The sequence below is a fragment of the Hylobates moloch genome, unplaced genomic scaffold (assembly GCF_009828535.3).
Source record: "Hylobates moloch isolate HMO894 unplaced genomic scaffold, HMol_V3 SCAFFOLD_10, whole genome shotgun sequence".
In the NCBI taxonomy this organism is placed as follows: Eukaryota; Metazoa; Chordata; class Mammalia; order Primates; family Hylobatidae; genus Hylobates; species Hylobates moloch.
In genome coordinates, this window is record NW_026652285.1 from 56,790,623 (window position 1) to 56,813,694 (window position 23,072).

Genomic DNA, 23,072 nt, shown 5'->3' on the forward strand with positions numbered 1-23,072 from the left:
TCACTAGATGCTGCCAAGGTCCAGTGCTCACATCTGTGCCTCTCTAGAGTCTGCTCTGATAAGCAAACTATTTTTCAGTGGACGGAGTACAAGAACCAGGAGGAAACTATAACAAGCTGACTTTAATCAGACACCATCCACCAGGGATTTTAATTTTCTGAAACTGTAATATGCAAGTTTATTATCCCTTCACTGAACAGCACATCTCTTCACTCAAAGATATATTCAAGATCAGGGTATTAACTGTATCATGGGCCAGCAATTACCAAGGAATTAGGATCTGATTAGGCATTCAGCCAATAAGCTGTGTTGAGCATCAGTGTGTGGAGTTGTTTCAGCCCAGCTTCACAGAATCTCATGTGTGAAATGTGAGCTGGTGCTGATTTCCTGATGATCATCATTCCCTCCAGCAGTTTCCCCCCAGCAACCTACCCTGGATGCTGTGCAAACTGAAGTCCACTTTGTGGGAGGTTGAAGTCACTGGTCATCACTTAGGAGGACCCCAGACCTGATGTTGAGTATCTAACACATACCTTAATCAGGGACCCAATCAGATGGTGCCTAAGGAAATGCCCTCAACCCATGACAGTCCATGGCAAGACTTGCAAATTTGATGGCCAAAGAATGTGACCAACACTAGTGGGATATGGGAGACTGTGAAGACTGACAAAATTAAAAATGCACTCTATCTGAATAGGGCAACAACTATGCAGCTCCAGACCAGATAACACAGGAACACAATCTGCCCTGAACAAGTTGGGTTGACTGCTCACTGTATAAGGAAGAACACACACCTCCAAAACTGGGCAAAAGACTCAGTAAGATGTCAGAAAGGATTTAAGGTTTGGATGCATGATAGGTAGTCCTGAGTAGGGTTCCAGGAAGCAGTGTTCTCTAAATGGATGCTGTCAGGAAGTGGGGGATAACTGGTTATCTTAAGAAAATATGCCGGGCACGGTGGCTCACGCCTGTAATCCCAGCACTTTGGGAGGCCAAGGCGGGCGGATCACAAGGTTAAGAGATAAAGACCATCCTGGCCAACATGCTGAAACCCCATCTCTACTAAAAATACAAAAATTAGCTGGGCATGGTGACGGATGCCTGTAATCCCAGCTGCTCGGGAGGCTGAGGCAGGAGAATTGCTTGAACCTGGGAGGCGGAGGTTGCAGTGAGCCAAGATTGTGCCACTGCACTCCAGCCTGGTGAAGAGACTCCGTCCCAAAAAAAAAAAAAAAAGTAAAGTGTGAAGAAGGAAGTGAAGCTAAAGCTATAACTGGTTAAGAAGCACATTAACCAGGACAGGGAGATGTTTGGTCATTTTCGCATCTGGGAAAATGCTCATGTTTTTCGGTGTTGACATGACTAAAGAAATGTTCCTTTGTCTTGACCCACCATGGCTGAAAAGCAGTCTTGTTCTGATGTAGGTGTCCTGTGAAATTGTGTATGCTTAGCAGGACATGAAGGCCTAGCTTTTAATACCAGGCCAGCATCTGGATAACAGAACTACTTTTCTTTTTCTCACTGTCAGATATCATTGTCACTGTCACTAAGATCTTTTAGGCCTCAATTTGAAAGTTTGGGACACATTATCTTTAGAATCACCAAGAGTTCAGATGGGAGGATTTAACTTCCCTTCTCAAAAAATTAGAATTTGGTAGGTTTTCCACCCAAGGGCCAGGTTACAGTAGTTGACCTCTACCCCGAGGCCAGATGGTTGAGTGACATGGACTAGTGGACTAATGTCCCAGTACATATACCACTTCCCCTTCCATCACTTGGCCTCTTGTGGTTAACCTATGTGGAAGTGAAGACCTTGAGAAGTTATCCCATCTCACCCAACTCCAGCCAACATATTTGTCCAAGAAGTGCCCAGGGCCTATGTAAAAATGTCTGTCCCTGCTTTAGCGTGTATTAGTACTTCATTTCCTTTTTGTTGCTGAATAATATTCCACTGCATGGATATACCACATTTTATAAAAATGGATTCACCAGTTCATGGATATTTGGGTTTCCACATTTTTGATATTAAGAATAATGCTGCCATGAACATTGATTCATGTACACGTTTTTTGTGGGGACATATTGTTTTCATTTTTCTTGGGTATATACATACCAGTGAAATTGCTGGGTCAAATGCTAACTATGCAGTTAAATCTTTTGAGAAACTGCTGAATTGTTTTCCAAGTAGCTGCCCCATTTTACGTTCCCACCCTCAATGTTAAGAAGCTTCCAATTTCTCCACGTTCACCAACACTTGTTATTGGTCTGTCTTCATGATTACAGCCATCCCAGTGAGTGTGAAGTGGTATCTTCTTAAGATTTTGATTCGCATTTCCCTAGTGATGAAGAGCATCTTTTCACATGCTTATTGGTGATTTGTTCATCTTCCTTGGAGACATGTCTATTCAAATTCTTTGTATTTTTAAAAGTGTCTCTTCATCGTTGAGTTGTAGAAGTTCTTTATCAGATACATCACTGGCAAATGTTATCTTGCGTTCTGTGAACTGGATTGTCTTTGTACTTTCTTCATCATTTCCTTTGAAGCAAAAAACTCTAAAGTTTGATGAAGTCCAATTTACCTATTTCTCATTGGTTGTTTGTGCTTTTGGTGTCCTATCTAAAAAACCACTGCCTTACCCAAGGTCACAAAGATTTACACCTATGTTTTCTTCTAAGAGTTTTTTGCTTTAGCTCATGTCTTGGCTCCATTCTGAGTTACTTTTCGAATAAGAATATGCATTTTAACAAGGTCCCAGGTGATCTGTATGCACAATTGAAGCTGAAAACCAGTGCCTAAGTCACACTCTGGCAGCACTTTACAATCACTTTAAGAGCTTTTAAAATGTATGCATGAGCCTCACCCAGATACAATTCCACTTAGTCTGAGGTGGCCTTATTTTTTAATCTTTTTAGTTGATTCTAATGTGAAGCAAGGGTTGAGAATTACCACCTCTTTGCTGATTAACATTTTCTGTAGCCCTCAACTAATTCTTCAATTCAATGAGGATGTACACAAAGTTATCACTTGCCTCACTGTCTAATCAATGTTTTCCGTCTTTAGCTTATTTAACAAATGATGTCTTTAACATCATTTATACATTCTTTCCATATGGATTTCACCCACATGCTTTTGTTAGGCTGGTTTGTACCCACTGCTTATATGTGATACTGGGACTTCTAACAGTGCTACATTAAAATTGGGATCAGCGTTCACAGTGCACATGGTACAAGAGTATGAAGTAGGCTTAGTATCTGCGGATATGATCCAAATCACACCTTCATTAAGACTAGAGAATGGAAGCCATACTGGGTGATAGTGTATGAGGGTGGAGAAGACATAGAAATGAGAAGAAGAAGTATAGAACTTCAACAATTTCCTGGGAAAACCAAAGATCTCAGTTGGTCAAGAGCATGGTCTACAATCAGCAACATTTTAGTATCTAGTATCATGTTATCTTTAAGCCATAATTTGTCCTTGGTCTTTCTAGGTTTTGTTTTTATTATTTTCTTAAATGAGAAGGGTGGGAATGGGTAAAACATTCTGGTCTTCCTTTTGCAAATCTAGAACCACAAAACCAATTACAAATTGCGACTTGCCATAAACAAAAATAACTCCAATTTATCAGTGACCTAAACAGAAGAGCTAAAACCAAAAAACTCTTAGAAGAAAATATATGAGGACGCAATGTATTCTTTTTTTGCAGGGGAGCGGGGGACGGAGTTTCACTATTGTCACCCAGGCTGGAGTGCAGTGGTGCGATCTTGACTCACTGCAACCTCTGCCTCCCAGGTTCAAACGATTCTCCTGCCTCAGCCTCCCAAGTAGCTGGGATTACAGGCATGCACTACCAGGCCCAGCTAATTTTGTATTTTTAGTAGAAACAGGGTTTCACTATGTTGGCCAGGCTGGTCTCAAACTCTGACCTCAGGTGATCCACCCACCTCAGCCTCTCAAAGTGCTGGGATTACAGGTGTGAGTCACAGCACCCAGCCTAGCAATGTATTCTTAGCTGCAACACCAAAAGCACAAGCAACAAAAGAAAAATAGAAAAAGACTTCATTTCTCCAAAGGTATGCAAATGGCCAATAACATATGAAAAGATGCTCATCATCATTAAGTCATTATGGGAATGCAAATCAAAACCACAATGAGGCCTGGTGCTGCTCACACCTATAATCCCAGCACTTTGGGAGGCTCAGGTGGGCAGATCACCTGAGGTTAGGAGTTCGAGACCAGCCTGGCCAACATGTTGAAACCCCGTCTCTACTAAAAATACAAAAAATTAGCTGGGTGTGGTGGCACAGGCCTGTAGTCCCAGCTACTCAGGAGGCTGAGGTAGAAGAATCATTTGAACCTGGGAAGCGGAGGTTGCAGTGAGCTGAGATCACACCACCGCACTCTAGCCTGGGCAACAGAGCGAGGCTCTTGTCTCAAAAACAACAAGAAAACAAATGAGATCCCACTTCACACCTACCACGATGGCAGTAATTTAAAAAACAAGGAAGGGAAGTGGAGGAGGAATAAAGTGTTGGCAAGATGTAAACTGGAACCCAAACAACGCCGGTGGGAATGTAAAATGGTACAGCCACTATGGAAACCATTCAGTAGTTCCACAAAAAGTTAACAATGGAATTACCATTATGACCCAGCAATTCCACTCCTATATATATCCCCAAAAGAAATTGTGAAAGGAAAATAAATCTTACAGCCCCAAAACTACTAAGCTAAAGGGAAAGTCAAGCAGGGGAACTGCTTAGGGCAAACCTGCCTCCCATTCTATTTAAAGTCACCCCTCTGCTCACTGAGATAAATGCATATCTGATTGCCTCCTTTGGAGAGGCTAATCAGAAACTCAAAAGAATGCAACCATTTGTCTCTCACCTACCTGTGACCTGGAAGCCCCCTCCCCACTTGAGTTGTCCCACCTTTCTAGACGGAACCAATGTACATCTTACATATATTGATTGATGTCTCATGTTTCCCTAAAATGTATAAAATGAAGCTGTGCCCCAACCACCTTGGGCACATGTTGTCAGGACTTCCTGAGGCTGCGTCATGGGCGTGCATCCCCAACCCTGGCAGAATAAACTTTCTAAATGAACTGAGATCTGTCTTAGATTTTTCAGGTTCACAAACTGAAAACGGAAACTCAAACTTGTAGGCCAATATTCATTGCAACATTGTTCACAATAGGAAAATGGTGAAAAGGGTCCATCAACAGATGAATGAATCAAATGTGGCATAAACATACAGTGGAACATTATTCAGCCATAAAAAGGAATGAGATTACACAGTACAAAATGGATGGACCTTGAAAACATAAGTCAAAGAAGCCAGACACAAAAGGCCACATATTAAATGATTCCAGTTATATAAAATGTCCAGAATAGGTAAATCCATAGAGAGACAGAAAACAGATTTTGCAGTTGCCAGGGGTTGGGTGAGGAGGGAATAGGGATTGAATGCTTACTGGCTACAAGGTTTCCTTTTGGGGTGATAAGAAAGTTCTGAAGGATGGCGATGGTTATACAACATTATGAATATACTTAATGGCACTGAATTGTACCCTTTAAAATGGTTACAATGGTAAATTTTATGATATGTATACTTTACCACAGTTAAAAAAAAAAAAAACCCATAGGGGTCAAGCCTATCTCACTAACCTTGTGGCAGGAAGTAGACTAGCATGCATGCTTCCCTTTGGACAGTTTCCCAAACGGGTTCATAGTTATGCTTAGTTCCTTCTACACTATTCAACGAGCAGCCATGTCACTACTTCCCTTAGAAAGGGAGGCACAGTAGAGAAGAAATGTGTACCCCTCCAACATTTTCCTCCTTCTGGGATTGCAGTGTGTGATAGATTAAGATGGTCACAAATTATTTGACATTCTTCCCAACAAGCAGTGGGGTCTTCGAATGCTCCTCTTAAATTTGGGCAAGCTAAAACTGCTTGGACAATAGAATACTGGAGATATGACACTGGGCCAGTTAGGAGCCCAGAACTTAAAAAAAACAGCACTTGTCATTTTTCTTAAAATACTTATTTTTGAAACCCACCAGTCATGTTGTAAGGAAGCACAGTAGCCCTATTGGAAGGCCCATGTGGAGAGGAACTAAGACCCTGAGCGCACTCCCAGATAAAAGCAGGCACTAATTTAACACCCATGTGCATAATAAGCCCTCTTGAAAGTAAATTCTCCAGACTCAGTCAAGTTGGTCCAGCTGTATTCACCAAGCCCTGACAAAATTGCTCACTCATGAACAAAATGAATGATTTTGTTCTAAGCCACCAAGCTGGGTATAGTTTTGTTATAAAGCATTAGATAACCACAACACAGTGCAAATTCCCTCCCCTCTCTGTAAAATATAAGGAATTGAAAATGTGTCTGAAATACCTTTTTTAAAAAATCTGGCTTGAATACCCAAGTGTCTACTATATATCCCATTAAAGAATTAGGCTCCCACACTTAGCTTTGGTCTTTGAGGGAAACTACTGAGTTCCTATATGTGTCTAGCCTTGTCTAAGCATAAAGTGGTAAGCAAGACAGCTGACTGGAAGTCAGAAATACTCATGTTATCAGGCACAGGCTGGAATTACAAACTGAGGGTGTGCTTCACCACTGTCCAAGCTTAGAGGAAATCTCAATTTTGTTCAATGAGATCTTACCCAAGCAAAAAAGCTGGGAGGGATGCTTTTCCTCTACTTCTGAAAGGGCTGACCATGAAGTGTAGTTCAGATGGGCTGGGCAGGTGCCACTTCTACTGGCGGGAAAAGGCAGACCCAGCTGAGGCAAATGACGGCTGGAAAGACAAAGAAACCCTCTCTCTCACATCTCAGCCCATGTAACAAAGGTGCCAATTTTATTTTTTAAAACCTCTTCTGGGAATCAAAAGCTGGCAGTAACTCGTTTCTCTCTGTACATTTCTCTCTTTTGGTAGAAAATAATTACCTGGGCAAGTCCCCTCCCCCATGCCCCACACACTGGTCATTACAATTAAAATAAAAACATGCTGTAGTATTTCCCATCTAAAAAAAAAAAAAAAAGGCAAATTTCTACACCACCATAGCACCCTCCCCACCACTACTGCCCCGTTTCTCTCTCTTCCAAACTGTGCCTCCTGCCAGTCCACTCTAACCACAATTTTACCCCAACACTCTAAACCGCTAGAGTCATAGTCATGAGGGTCTTTCCTTTACTAAAGGCAAAGGGTTAACGCTCAATCCATGATGAGAACCTGAGGCAGCAGTGTATTGAACCGCTGTCCTTCTTAGTAAGTTTCATCATCTGCTTTCAGGACCTCTCTTAGCTCTCACCTTATGACCTATCTGTTCCTCTCCTTTGGAGCTCCTCCACTTGCCTCAATGTCTTCACTTAAATGTTCCATCAAGTACATTCAACTTAATATGTCAACACCAAAATCCTGATTTCCACTCCTTCTCCTGTCTTTCTACCTTGTTTGCCTTGCTTGACTCCTCTCTTGCTCTAAACTTCACACCTCTATTATCAGCCAATCCTATTGGCTCTACCTTCAGAACATACCCCAAATCCAACTTCTTACCACCTCCACTGTCACCAGCCCAGTCCAAGTCCTTGTGATCTCTCACTAGATTATAACCTCCGAAAAGCCTTCCTGCTTTCACCCTGGTTCCTGTAGTGCAGTGGTTTTCATTAGTTGTTTCATTAGTTGTTCAACCTAGGAACTTGTTAAACATGCAAATTCTTCCCCAACTCCATACTATTAATCACAAACTCTGGGGGTGGGTCATAAAGATTTGTGTATTACCAAGTCCTCCATGTCAAACACCTGAACCACCCTCTCTCCTATTTTCTACCCTGCTTTCCCCCCTCGTTCATCTTGCCCACCCACACTGGATTCCTTGTGTTCTACAAACATACTGAGAAAGAAACAAAAGTTTTTATCTGAGGAATGCAAACCCCTTTAAATTATCAGGCTCAGAGAGGCATTTAAAATGTGACATCAGTCACATCTCATTCCCTCTTGAGCTAAATAATTACCTCTTGAAGCAACTGACTATGTGGGCTCTGGACTGACACCAAGTAGCCATTAAGATGTCATACAGTAGACATCATAACTTTTACCCTATGTTCAACAGCATACAGCCAATGGCTAATCAATATTATCTCTGGAAACCAATGAGAATACCTGTCAAAACTTATCAGCCCACTCCTTATTCCCCTTTGCCTTTAAAAACCTGCTTGTACCAAACACAGTACTCCCCAAGGCAACCTGAAATGGGTCCCTGGCAGCTGTTCTCACTTTGGCTCAAGTAAACTCTTTCAAAATTGTATTTTGTGCCTCCGCTTCTTCCCTTTAGGTTGACATACACTCAAGGACACTATTTCAGGGCCTTTTCATTAGTTGTCCTTCTTCCTGGAAAAGTTGTTCACCCCTCCAGATAATTCAAGTCTCTGTTCAAATGTCACCTCCTCAATGAGCTGAGGCTTTCTCTGACAACCTTATATAAAATAAGAACACCACCTTCCTGACCTAGTCTCCTCACTATGCAGAACTTTTCACCAAAGCACTGATTACCTGGCAGGCAATCTGTATGTTTTGCTATCTCCCTACATTCTACTATGTAAACCCCATGTGGACAGAATCTTGTTTTATTTGCTGCTATACTCTGAGCAATTGGAAAAGAACCTGGCACTCAGTAGATGTTCAATAATTTGACTTTCTGACATAATAGTTGCCTATGAGAAAAGATACAGAGAAGTTGAAGAGGAACAACCGATGTTACTTAGGTAATTGCCAAGACAACTTTAGAGCAGAAAAATAAAACAAAAACAAAACAAAATGCTACAAGGTGAATGGGAGGAGCAAAATGCAGCAATTGACAGTAAAGACTAAGTATGAACAGTTAAGAGTTTACCAAACACTGGATCAGCAAAGTTTAGAATGCCTTCAGAACTGAGCCCAGAAAGAATGGCAGGCTTTATAGGAGCCAAAGTAGATAAATACCATGTGCAACACCAGAGAAGGGTAGATACACGAAGTATAGGAAGTGTGTTCATTGTATACAGCATCACCTTAAAGAATAATTAAGAGATGGTCTAGTGAGACTGGAAAAAGCTGATATAACTTTAAATAGACTTCCTTCATGTAAGACTTCCTGTTGACTGTAATATGTTTAATATTAATCTCAATGAGAAGTACAATATGCAGTATTTCCCTGCATTAATCACAGTCTTTTTTTTGTTAATCATGTGTATGTCATTGCACACACGGCTTAGCTTCACTTTTGTCACTAGCATATTGTTATCCATTGTTATATTTTATTGTGATATATGCCTATTAAATTAACATAGTTAAGAATAAAAGACTCTTTTCATTATTATATTTAAACCAAGTCTGAAACTCAAGATTCTAAATACACACAGAGGCCAGGTGTCATTTATCTGATTTTTCAATATTTGCTAGACTTTGTTTAGGATATCACAAATATTATAACTGGGAAATAAAATCCTGAAATGCTATTTTCACTACCCCATTCTTTATTCAATTTGTACTAAATATTATCACTCAATATGAGAACAATTTAAGCCTACAGTATTTTAAACATCCTTTTTGTGCTGATAAGAATTTTAAGTATTTTCAACCCCTTAAGATGTAGATATTTATCTTTAGACTTAGACCTAAAGGTAAACATATTAAAAACAAAAACCATACCACTGCAGTAGCTTAAAGGTACTTCAGAGCTTATCGCCCAGTCCAGTGCACCTATAAGCCTCACCACCACATTTATAATAAAGAAATCATGACGCCTCAATGTCACATAACTAGTCAAGTACCAAGATCAAAAGTGGAGCTCAAGTCACCTACCTTCCCAGTGTGCTATCTTTTTATCACACCACAAAAGACTGTGACATTTTAATTGGAAAACCTGAAAAATAAAGAATGTAAAATGTGACAAAATCTGGGGTAAATCAACTCCAATAGCCTTTAAAACACATGGTTAGCAAAAGTTAAAGACTTTTTTCTTTCTACAAAAGAGGCAAGACAAATCAAGTGTAAAAGCTAGAGATTTATTGTTATTTTGTGATTAATAAATTGTCAAATTAGTTATGACACTATCCCACATTGAATACCACCATTTGCCAGTACAGAAGTTTTTAAACCAAACTGAGGCATAGAGCAGAAAGAGCAAAGACACATGAATACCCTTCTTAACAATCTCCTCTACTCATGCCTCCACTGTAACCTTTGTACTTGTTTTCCTCCTAGGGAAAGTGTCAGAACAGTGCATGGACTGGTGGGTAACCTGGCCTCTTAACCTTTTTAATAGCAAGCAACGTACAGAAGTAATGCAATCAACTTGTATTTCCCTTGATTTTATTGGTCTGAATTCATTTTAGGTTACTTTAACATTTTAATTTCCTGTAACTGTACATGAAAGAATATAATCACCTAAGAGAATACTGAACCAGAGTCAGCCAAATGTATCACTGACCCTCAATTATGTTTCAATTGGTCCTAAAGGAATGTACCACCCCAACAGTTTGGGAGTTGGGCAAACAGAATTCTTTGGGGAGGGAAGAAAAAGGCTATAAAACAGCCAAATGTACTCAACATCATTAAAACGGCTCTTTGTTTTTCACCCCTGAATGATACTTCTTTACTACACTATATGCACAGAAATCCTAACAGAATCTTGGTTGCCAGTATTATTTAAGCTGGCCCCATCCAGGACAGATTCCGCTGCCCCGCCCCCCCACCCCGTCCCCCTTTCTCTGAGGCTCTGAAAAGCACAATATTTAACTATTTCTTAATAGAACTACCAAAACACTTCAGAAACAATTGGCTCACAACTCATTTTAAATTTGTGTATTGCCTGTGCATGAGAAAACAGACAAATCCAAAAGATAGTTCTATTTTTTTATGGCGATTAAAAATAACTGAAACATCAAGACACTTTTTCAGTGAAAGCAACATTTCAATTACAAATTTTAATGCCTGTTAAACTACCTATGGGAGAAGCTGAGAAGTCCTAGGCAAATGCACTTTGGGGTATACTACAGTGTTCCTTCAGTCTGCACAAAGATTAAGGTAATTTACAGTCAATCTGTGAATGAATGTTGAGACAATGTTACATTATGTGTCTGTACAATTAATTGTCCTTAAAGAGATAACCAGAATCAGCTTTTCTATTATATTTTCAACAAACCTGACTAACCGGCACTTTTGCTGGGAGATGTTTGTCAAAGATGCTGTAAGATTCTATACAATTAGGAAATACTCAGCTTTAAGAGTATTTTCTTATCTTCACTTTTTTGGTTACAGGTGTTTTGCTCAGATAGCCTATTGCAGTATGTTTCCAGAAATGCAGTCCCAAATGTGCATACTCTATATTGTATACAAATAAAACAAAATTATTAGTAGTATAAATCTTACAGCATTTTGTTTGCAAAAATGCATGCCAAAGTCACAATAAGCAATATTGTACCACAAATTATAGAGTGCAAATGATCTGCTTCTTTTTAATGCTTTTATTCTACATAAATTACTACCATAGGCTAATGTTTAAAAAGCAAATAAATTGGACAGATGCAGGACAAAATCTGGTCACCCAACTATAAAAGGTGATTTTTAAAAAAATTACAATAAATGCAGAAGTGATGCATGCAGTAGCCTTAAATGAAAAGCACTGATTCCCACTGTTCCAGAAAAGAAAAATACAGAAAAACCCACACATCTTACTGTACTCCACCTTAAAATGCATCATATTGGGTTTGTTTATAACAGCACAGAATTCCAAGAGTCAAAATGAAATAAAGCAGGTATTTTAAAGTTTAAGAGCCGTTATCAAAAATAAATTACATTTTTTCAAGATACAGAAATGCTGCTATGATGGCTGGGAGCCCAGTAACCTTTCAATAGCTGCATTGATATCACCTCCTGTTGCTATTAGAGCTTGCAAGTTTGCTTCACGGTTCAAAAATCCCATTGCACTGAGTTGTTCCAGTTGTTGCTGAAATCTGACTTCTGGATTCTGTAGCTATTAAAGAAAAAAAAAAATTAATCCAACTCTAAAGGAAGCCAGTCCCTGCCACACATGACTGACTTTTAAAATTTTTTAATTGCTTTTTTATAACATATGCTGATCTACTGAGCTTTAAAAACACTGCCCACCTCTTGAAACTTATCCAACATATTTAAAAGTCCATTAGCACTTTATTTTAAATAGTCTAGTTTATACCTAAATAATCATGTCAAATAGATCACGACTCTACTTTGGGGGAGGGGGAAAAAAGCTTAATAAACATCAACCATTATTTTAGAAGATCATGTACATGCAGAAAAACCTGTATGTATATATATATATACACACAAATAGTTCAGAATTAGATGATTTGTGTAGCTACTGACCAACTGAGTAACTATAAAAGCTGGTATCCTCATGTATAAAATTCTAAAGCTTCAATGATTCTTCGAATGAATGTGAGTTTAACTTTCACACTGGACAGTCAATTCTTAGAAAAGAGCTTCAGTTTCAGGCCCAAAATTATACTCTTAATTCTGACAATTCAGCAGCATCAAATCTTTTCTTCAGAAATGAAGTTTAAAAAAAAAATCCCCATATAAATGACCAATCAATCCTAGGCCTACTTGATAATTTGGAGGCTTGTAAGTTAACTTATGTAACAATTAATTCTAATACTCCAAATCCTTCTTTCTTATTTATTCCATGAATATTTACTGAGTACCTACCACGAGCCAGAAACTATGCTACGCTAGCTTATCGGGAATACAGATATGTATGAGACAGAACCCTACCCTATTTATTATATTTAGTAAGGCTTGAAAACAGAAAGCAGGCCGGGCACAGTGGCTCACGCCTGTAATCCCAGCACTTTGGGAGTCCAAGGCGGGTGAGATCGCTTCAGCTCAGGAGTTTGAGACCAACCTGGGCAACATGGTGAAACCCCAGCTCTACAAAAAATACAAAAATTAGCCAGGTGTGGTGGTCTGCGCCTATAATCCCAGCTACTCCGGAGGCTGAGGTGGGAACATTGCTGGAGCCCAGGAGGTGCAGGTTGCAGTGAGCTGTGATTGCACCCAGCCTGGGCACTTTGTCGAAAGGGAAAGGGAAAAGAATAAAAAAAAGGAAAGGCAAAGAGGGGAAAGGGGAAAAAGGGGAAAGGTGGAAGGGGAAGAGGAAAGGGAAAAGGAAAAGGGGAACAGGAAGGAGGAAAAGGAAAGGGGAAAGGGAAAGAAAAAAGAAACCCAGAAAAGAAAACAGAAAGCACCTAACAGACCTTGAGACATTAAGAAGTTTGGGGACAACCTAATAAAACAGGTTTAAACTGGCGATCATCTTTATATAATGGCACATTATTAGTAAAGCCAATGTATGTTTGTAGATGCAAGCACATTATTAGGGGGTCCATATTCTTTAGCCATATTTACGAGATATATATACATGTAACACAAGCTACCGCAGGAGGTGGTGTCATGGGTGGAGTGAGGTAGTTAGGACTTTTTTCCAGTCAAAAGACAGACTAGAATACAGTTGCCCTGAAGGTACTTGGGATAATCAAGTTTCCATTCCTCCCTAAGAACTTTTTTAAAGCAAAATCTATTTCAAATGATTTTCAAATAGGAACAAAAAAAAATGCATTTTTAAAGGCAATTTCTAAAAAATAAGACTTTAGGTTGTAGCATGTCTTCTCTACAACCGTAACAATGTTTCCTTTAGTGTCTCAGCACCAAAGTCAACAATTTTTGTCATGCCTGTTTTCTTACTCAGTATCCTTAAGACTGTATTTTTCATTAATCTAAACACCTAAGAACTACTGCTTTCCTTTTTTCCCCCTTTTTCCTTCTTTTTGGAAATTTCTAAATTTCCAACATTAAGGAATACAAAACTTGAATGGAAAAGAACCGATACCTGAGGATTTACTCCAGCAAGAGCCTGCAGCATCTGCTGAATAAACTGCTGATGTCCAGGTTCAGTGGTTCCTGCTGTGGGACTTGTGTTTTCACTAGGTGTGGCGTTAGATCCATTAGTTCCCGAAGAGCCTCCAGCGCTTCCTAATGCCCCCAAGCCAGGAGTAAACCTAAAGAAAGCACAAATAGGAAATATCCTAAGGTCCTGCAAAACCAGAAGCCAGTCCGTATATCAGTTACATTTTAATATAATATAAGCTAAGCCATCTTCTTAAAATAAGCCCTTTTGGCCTGGTGCAGTGGCTCATTTTGGGAGACTGATGATCCCAGCAGCCCAGGAATTTGAGATCAGCCTAGGCAACATTGTTGAGACTTCATCTCTACAAAAAATAAAAACAAAATTAGTTGGGTGTGCTGGTGCACACCTGTAGTATCAGTTACTTGGCAGGCTGAGGTAAGAGGATTGCTTTAGCCCAGGAGGTAGAGGCTGAAGTAAGCTGAGATTGTGCCACTGCACTCCAGTCTGGTCGATGGAGTGAGACTATCTCTAAAAGGAACTTAAAAAATAATAATAATCATTTTTAACTTTGAAAACCCTGACTTAAAAACAATCATAGCCAGGCACTGTGTCCCAGCTACTGGGGAGGCTGAGGTGGGAGGATCACCTGAGTTTAGAAGTTCAAGTTCAGCCAGGGTAAAAGAATAAAAACCCATCTCTAAATAAATAAATAAGTAAATAAATAAATAAAAACGGTGGGGGAGAACCAGATGCTATGGCTCATGCCTCTGATCCCACTTTGGGAGGCCAAATCGCTTGAGCCCAGAAGTTTGAGACCAGCCTGGATAACACGGCAAAATCCCATCTCTAAAAACAATAACAACAACAAAATATATATATAAATTAGCTGGGTGTGGTGGTGCACACCTGTAGTCCCAGCTACTTGGGAAGCTAAGGTGAGAGAATCCCTTGAGCCCAAGAGGTCGAGGCTGTGGTGAGTCACGACTGTGCCACCACACTCATAGCCTAGGTGAAGGGCGAGACTCTGTCTCCCACAAAAAAAAAAAAAAAAGGCAGGCAGAATAATACTAAATCTGAAATTCTCAGAGAAAGTAACCATTATACACTTTCATTATCTTCCCCAAATAAGCGTACCCTGGGATGAGGCCCGGGGCTTCCGTTGCTAATGTCTGTAAACCCTGCTGAATCTGTAACAAGGCCTGCATTGCTCTAGGGTTTGACATTGCTGATAGTGTATCAGGATTCTGCATCTAAGGAAGAAAGAAAACTAGTGGTTACAAAGGAATTAAAATCAGTGAAGGTAAATTTTTAAATCTTTTGTTATGCTTCTGGAGAAAATCTAAAACCTTACTCCTGGACACTGGTAATCCATAATTTCTTTCCCAAAATAAACACGAGTATCTCCTCTTTGACAGCAAACCTAGTGTGCAAATCATTACTTGACCTCCTCCTAAATCCATTATGAAAGCCATTTTCGTAATGGAAGAAAATCAGGAGCTACTTTGGAAGCCACAACTATTCCCCTTCTCCAACAGAAGATAAAGTATTATTTCTAAGAAACAACCTCCAAAGACACACTTCTTACGACATGGATATGGTAAAAAGCCACATATTCCACCTAACTGTTATCTGTTACTGATGTAACAATTTTACCAGTAAGGTACACTCTAAAACAACAGTTCCAAATTTGACATTAATACATGTATCCTGAGTTTAGCTTTACTACTTCCAAATATACACCACCTGACTAACCAAAGATAGGCTTACATCATTACAATAGATCAAGGACACCAACCTTGGAAAATGGTTTACAGGTCTCAGAGTCATTTGCATAACATATGAAGCCCTAGAACTACCAGTTTCAAAACACCAAGACTGACTTCTCTTTTGTCGTTTTAAATAATAAAATACCATCGCAATCTCAAGTACTTGTTTACAATATAACCTTCCTTACTTCCTTATATGACAACACTGACTATTTTAATCTTACTAATCCCGAGTTTGAGGAAATGAGATCTACCCCTTGGAAAAAAAAAAAAAAAAAATTCTACTAATTTGGAAGAAAACAACCTATAAAATAGAATAGGGTAGCTCTTTCCTGTTACTCAAAATTAGTTAAACCATAAAGCGTAACATGACACAAGGAAGCACTTCAAAGTTAGTACAATGAAAGGAAATGGTTTATGGTATTAACAAAGCATTCAAAATCCTAGGTCCTCAAAAGCAAAAACAAAATGTTCTTTCCTGAGAATTTATGTTCAAGAAACACAAGCAAAAGGTCAGCAGTGAAATGGGACTCAGTGAAGATCAAGCTGAATTCTCTACGAATTGACAGCATTATTGGTCTCTATTCTGTTTTGCTATCAGCCAGAGAAGAGCAAGGAAAATGTTTATCATCAAATTTTTTCAAGCAAATCATTACCCAAGATAGCTAACATCTTGTCTTACTCACTTGTTGGAGGAAAGTTGGGAGCTGTTGTCTCATTTGTTCTTGAAGCTGAGGATTTCCAGCAAATAGGGGATTATTCAGCATCATCTATGGGGCAAGTGTTCAAACAATTTTAACTGGAAATATCTGAAACAAGTAATGTACCTTGTTTTATTCTATCTTCCCCCAAGCGCCTAAACTGGCATTTAAAAGGGAGGAAGGTAGAACATAAATTAAAAAAGGAAAAGGGAAGATACTGTCCACAAGAGGGATCTCCAGAAGAACAAAAACAAAAAAATGAGGCATATTCTCTCTCAATGAGAATGGTGGTTATGATAATGACATGCAATATCCTAAAAAATAAAAGCAATCATTTTCTTAGGCTTTTCCTTGAACAGACGTGAATATATGCCATTCAAAGAAAAATGGGAGTAACTGGCATTCATGAAGATATATTTTCTACTACACTGACAGAATAAACATAAACATCAATACATGAACTATGTAACATGGCTTGCTTAGAAACCTCAACACACAAGTGGCAGGCACAGAGAAAATCTAGATCTGAAAAGGACCACTACATCTACCTGCCTACTACAAAACAGCTAATATTAGGTCCAAAAAAATAACACCGCAAAACAGCAACCAACTTGCCAGAGAAATGGAGCTGCTAGGTGAAAATCAGTCAGGCCTAGCACCAGCAGTCCTCTGGCAAAAGTATTAAAATGATTTAAGACCTAAAAGATGTAAATCCATTTGAGAACACCAAGATTAGCATCTGGATTTCACCTCACTACCGCCAGAGATGAGAAAAGTGGCATCTCCTAAACTTCAAATAAACGTTAAGAATTTAAAAATCAGGATCATTATTAGTATAATGTCATATACCTGAAAATAAGATTCAAATACACAATGAGCATAACCAGAGCTAATAAATTCTTGTAGCTTCAAAAGACACATTTTATATCATTTTCCCCAGACGGAGTAAAAAGTCAACTAACAAGGATTTACTGATAGCCTATTTATCTATCCAAAGTCTGGAGAGGAAATGATCCTCGCCCTCAAGTAGTTAACCGTATTTAAGAGCAATGTAAATGCTGGTAGAGAAAATTTGCCCCAATTCTTGCAAAGTGATCTTTTAGTTAATTTCAATACAATAACTAAAGCAGATGTCAGACAACCTTTCAGGAACATACAGTATTTATTTCAAAGTGACCAGTAAGTTCACAGTAAGTAAACTAATACCGGCTTAAGGTCAACAAACCTGCTTCTTTATTGGTTCCAAATACTTCTTTATCATTAACATATTAATGAGGTTATCACACATATCTTTTGGAATTCACTTCATTTAATCTTAAAAAAGCATGTCATCTTAAACGTATCCTTTCACAGATAATCATCTTATTTGATTAGGTATTTCTTATAACTTACCTGAGTGCTTATACCACAAGTTTTTACACTCAAGAGTCTTTTTAAATATTTAAAAATCAAAATAGAAAAAACACAAATTTTAATCTGCAGATAACAAGAACATTGTAATAGTTTCTAAATTATCTGTAATAAAAGACATGCCAATCTAGTATTAGCCACATTTTGTTTTAGAGTAAAAAAATGGTATGTGAGTGCTCAAGTCACTTTACTAAAGTAAGATTATTACAAAATTGCTACATATGTGCTTGTTAAAGTCAAATTTTAAAAGCAAGATGCATATTCAGTATTAGCCAAATACACACTTAAAATGGCTTATTATGGTAAATTGAGGCATTTAATACTAACAACTCAGTCTGGTAAGTTTCATATGCATAAATCAATCTTCCATAAAATGTACCTCCAATATACAGAATCATAGGCACAAAAATTCTTCTTAAAATTTGTTATCTCCAATTCCACAAATCTGGCGAGGGCCTAAGTTATTACTGAGAATTATACATCAAAGATACTTGAATCAATATAGTTTTAGAATTTAGAAAATAAAAACCATTCATTTGACTTAAAGCTTTTAAAATTTAAGGGATGAGATTAACTATAAAGTCTTCCAAATTCCTGACACACTACAGAAGCCGTTTTTAACAAACAGCAAATATAAACTACAGATGATCAAGGTTTATTTCACATTCTCCGTGGTTTTTCAAGCCCTATGGTATGGAAACTAGACAGTACCTAGGGAACTTGAGGGAGAAGGGGTTATCAGATGCAATTATCTCAAAATCTCTAAGGATGGGGCCCAACCATCGGTACTGTCTATCGGTGCGGTCTATAAAGCTTCCCAAGTGATCCTGAGTGTTCAGCCAGCATTAAGATCCCCAATTTTCTTAGTTGTGGTCTCTTTAGAAACAAATTAGAAAAAGGAATACGTTAATAAGGGACCAGTATACGATCTTCAGCAGGGGAATCAATAGTTGAAAGAATGAGAACATTGTTCTGACAAATCCCCGTCTTTAATAAATGACTTCATGCTATTTTACAACTGCCATTTTGAGCATGACTATTATAATCTGAGTGATCTACTAAATAAAAGTATTTCAAATGTATTAACATTGCTCTTAATTGCTTTCAAGATTTACATTTCATTAAGTAGTTTATCTTCAAAAGAGTGGGCATTCCAGAACTTTGTACTTGTCTCCTAACTCAACCTACGTAGAAACCAACTAAACCTGCACTTCTTTCTAGTCAATGAATGGCAGAGATAAAGTTGTTTTAATTACATATAAAGTATGAATTTACTGCAAAGAAACACATGGTCTAAAAAATTGGAGACACAGTTTACTTATTTTTCTAGTGTATTAAGATATCATACACAACACAAATGTGCCAAAATCACAATTACTAGATTAGGTTATTCTAATTCACACTGCACAGTCTTTTTCAATACAATTACAAACTCACCTGTGCAGCAAGGTCAGGATTCTGGCTTAGTGACTGCATCATGCTTCTCATGTAGGGGGCAGACAACATGTTTTGCATAAGTTGTGGGTTTTCAGTTATTTGTTGCAACAAGCTCTGCATTCCTGGTGTGTTGAACATACTAGCTGAAAGTTTGTTTTAAAAAAAGATATATTAAGAAAAAATACTTAAAAGTTGAAGCTTTAAAATGTAATATGCACTGTGTTTAATTTCACCAAGTACAAATGATTATACATATTATGTATCAACTGAACTATGAAAGAACTTTAAAACTAAAACATCTCTAAAAGTATATGCCCAACATATACGAGGAAAAGAGGACTTAAGAGTTTAAACATTCTGCATTTACAGTAAAATCTTGTCTAATGAAGAGCTAGCTTCTGAAGTCAACTTAAGGCAAAAATTATGTATGGTCAAAATTACTGCTGAAAAATTCCATAAAGTGAAAAGGACTGAGCCAACTTTTCCTCCAAGACTGCAAAGAATTAATTAGAATCATATTCGGCACTTAATATTGCCCACCCTTATGAAAGCAGGAAGCCTTCATGCCCAAGGGAACAAAAGATGTAATGCCTCCACCCATTTTCACTGTGTACTGCCACTCACTGAGTAAAATGGTAGGCACATTTAACATTTGAAACCATAGAGCACAGTAACACCAAGCGGTATCAGGAGCCTGATTACCTGGGTTCAAATCTAACCTAACCCATGTGATCTTGGGCAAGTTATCTAGCATCTTCATACTTCAGGTTCCCCATCTGTAAAATGGAGAAAGCAGTATCTACTTCATAGAGTGGTTGTAAGAAAATTAATGTACAAAGCACTTGTTATGATTATTGTTTTTCCTTTTATTGCCAAGGGCTACAGCTGAATTTATGTGAATTCCATATGTGATGACAATTGTATATTTAGGTAAATTTTCTTTGAAAACTAAGTTAATTTGCTTGACTTACACCTAGATTTTCAACTGCCAACTAGATACACTCAAACTCAAATATATTCTCAAACTTACTATGCCAAGTCAACTCATTAGGTTTTTCACCTCCCTTCTGCTATTCCATCCAGTTATATCAGGCTTAAGACATCTGACTCTTCTCACTTATCTTTCTAGTTTATTATAATTTTGTTTTTAATAGTTCTTGTTTTTCCTATTTTCTCATGTTGTAAATTTTAACTTAGTTTTTTTTTCACATCCTAGAGTCCAACCTTGGAGATACTGTGGGTTTGGTTCCAGACTGCTGTGCAATAAAGCAAGTCACATACATTTTTTGGTTTCCCAGTGCAGACAAAAGTTGTTTGTATGATACTGTAGTCTATTAAGTATGCCACAGCCTTCAGTCTAAAAAAAACTCTGTACACAAATATAAAAATACTTTATTGTCGAAAGCTGCTAACAGTGAGTCAGCTGGTAGTCGCTAAAGGTTGGGGTGGCTGTGGCAATTTCTTAAAATAAGACAACAATGAAGTTTGCCACATCAGGAAAACTCTGTTGCACTCTATGCTGTTTGACAGCATTTGCCACAGTAGAACTTTCAAAATTGGAGCCAATCCTCTCAAACCCTGCCACTGCTTTATCAACTAAGTTTATAAAACATTCTGAATTCGTTGCTGTCATTTCAACAATGTTCATAGCATCTTCACTTACAGCAGACTCTATCTCAAGAAACCACTCTTTGCTCATCTACAAAAAGCAACTCCTCATCTGTTCAAGTTTTTTCGTGGCGTTGTAGCAACGCAGTCAGTGTTCATGCTCCACCTCTTTTTTTCTTTTTAAATTGAGATGGAGTCTCGCTTTTGTCACCCAGGCTGGAGTGAGGGGAGTGGCACGAACATAGCTCACTGCTGCCTCCAATTCCTAGGCTCAAGGGATCCTCCTGCCTGAACCTTCCAAATTGCTGTGATTACAGGTATGAGCCAACACACCTGGCAGGCTCCACTTTACATTCTAATTCTCTTGCTATTTCCACTATTTCTACAGTCCCCTCCTCCACAGAAGTCTTGAACCCCTCAAAGGCATCCATGAGGGATAGAATAAACTTCTTCCAAACTCCTGTTCATGTTGATATTTTGACATCCTCTCCATGAATTAGGAATGTTCTTAATGACATTGAGAATGGTGAATGAATCCTTTCCAGAAGGTTTTCAATTTACTTTGCCCAAATCCATTAGAGGACTCACTATCTAAGGCAGCTATAGTCCTATTAAATGTATTTCTTAAATAAGACTTGTAAGTTGAAAATGCTCCTTGATCCATGGGCTGCATGCAGAATGAATGTTGTGTTAGTTAACAGGCATAAAAACAACATTAATCTCATTGCACATCTCCATCAAAGCTCTTGGGTGACTACATGCACTGTCAATGAGCACTAATATTTTGAAAGGAATCTTTTCCTTAGCAACGTCTCACCAGTAGACTTAAAATATTAAGTAAACCATGCTGTAAACAGATGTGCTGTCATCCAGGCTTTTTTTTTCCCCCTATTTACAGAGCATAGGCAGAATAGATCTAGCATAATTTTTAAGGCCCTAGGATTACTGGAATAATAAATGAGCAATGGCTTCAACTCAGTCATCAGACACATTAGCCCCAACAGTCAGCCTTTCCTTTGAAGCACTGAAGCTAAGAATTGACTTCTCTCTAGAAATGAAAATTCTAGATGATATCTTCTTCCAATATAAGGCTGTTTTTCACCTACATTAAAAACTGGTCGTTTCATGTAGCCACGTTCCTTGATGATCTTAGGAGATCTTCTGGATAACTTGCTGCAGCTTCTACAACAGCACCTGCTACCTCACCTTGTACTTTTATGTTATGGAGATGGCTTCTTTCCTTAAACCTAAGCTAGTCAACCTCAGCTACTTTTCCAACTTTTCTTCTGCAGATTCCTTACCTCTCAGCTTTCATAGAATTAAAGAGTTAGGGCCTTGCTCTGGATTAGGCTTTGGCTTAAGGGAATGGTGTGGCTGGTGTGATCGTCTATCCAGATCACAACAATTTTCTCCACATCAGCAATAAAGTTGTTTCGCCTTCTTGTCATTCATGTCTTCACTGGAGTAGCACTTATAATTTTCTTCAAGAACTTTTCCTTCGCATTCACAACTTGGCTGTTTGGTGCAAGAGGCCTAGCTTTTGGCCTATCTTAGCTTCTGATATGCCTCCATCACTAAACAAGATTATTTCTAGCTTTTGATTTAAAGTAAGAGATGCAGGAGTCTTTTTTTATACTTGAATACTTAGATGCCACTGGAGAGTTATTAACTGACCCAATTTCAATGTTCTGTCTCAGAGAATAGGGTGACCCAAGAAGAGGAAGAGAGACAAGGGGAACAGCCAGTCAGTTGAACAGTCAGAACACATACATTTACTGATTAAGTTCGCCAGGTACAAGGTGGTTCCTGGTACCCCAAAACAATTACTAAAGTAACATCAAAGATCACTGATTACAGAATCACCAAAACAGAATAATGAAAAAGCCTGAAATATTGTGAGAATTATCAAAATGTGACATAGAGACATGAAGTGGGCACATGCTGTTGGAAAAATGGTACTAACAGACTTGCTCAATGCAGGGTCACTGCAAACCTTCAAACTGTGAAAATCACACTATCTGTGAAGCCTAACAAAATGAGGTATGTCTGTATTCTAAGACAGGTTAGCAAATTACAGCCTGCAGGACAAATCTGGCCTACAACATGTTTCTGCTAAGCCAATGAGTTAAAAATTGCTTTTACGTTTCAAGGCCAGGCATGGTGGTTCACACCTGTAATTCCAGCACTTTGGGAGGCTGAGGCGGGTGGATCATTTGAGG

General features: G+C 38.5%; 1 protein-coding gene across 2 annotated transcripts in view; it reads right to left on the reverse strand.

Moving 5' to 3' along the window:
• Positions 1 to 10,029: 10,029 nt before the first annotated feature.
• Positions 10,030 to 23,072, reverse strand: part of UBQLN1 (ubiquilin 1) — a 48,450-nt gene continuing 35,407 nt past the window's right edge. Inside the window, exons 7-11 of one of the 2 annotated variants that reach the window (XM_032164382.2) lie at positions 19,246 to 19,388; positions 16,384 to 16,467; positions 15,066 to 15,181; positions 13,914 to 14,082; positions 10,030 to 12,020 (exon numbers count right to left, since the gene is read on the reverse strand). In XM_032164382.2, coding sequence (XP_032020273.1) covers positions 11,868 to 12,020; positions 13,914 to 14,082; positions 15,066 to 15,181; positions 16,384 to 16,467; positions 19,246 to 19,388 — 665 coding nt within the window. In that variant the 3' untranslated portion in view covers positions 10,030 to 11,867. The remainder of the gene's footprint in view (positions 12,021 to 13,913; positions 14,083 to 15,065; positions 15,182 to 16,383; positions 16,468 to 19,245; positions 19,389 to 23,072) is intronic. The other variant, XM_032164383.2, reaches the window with a different exon arrangement.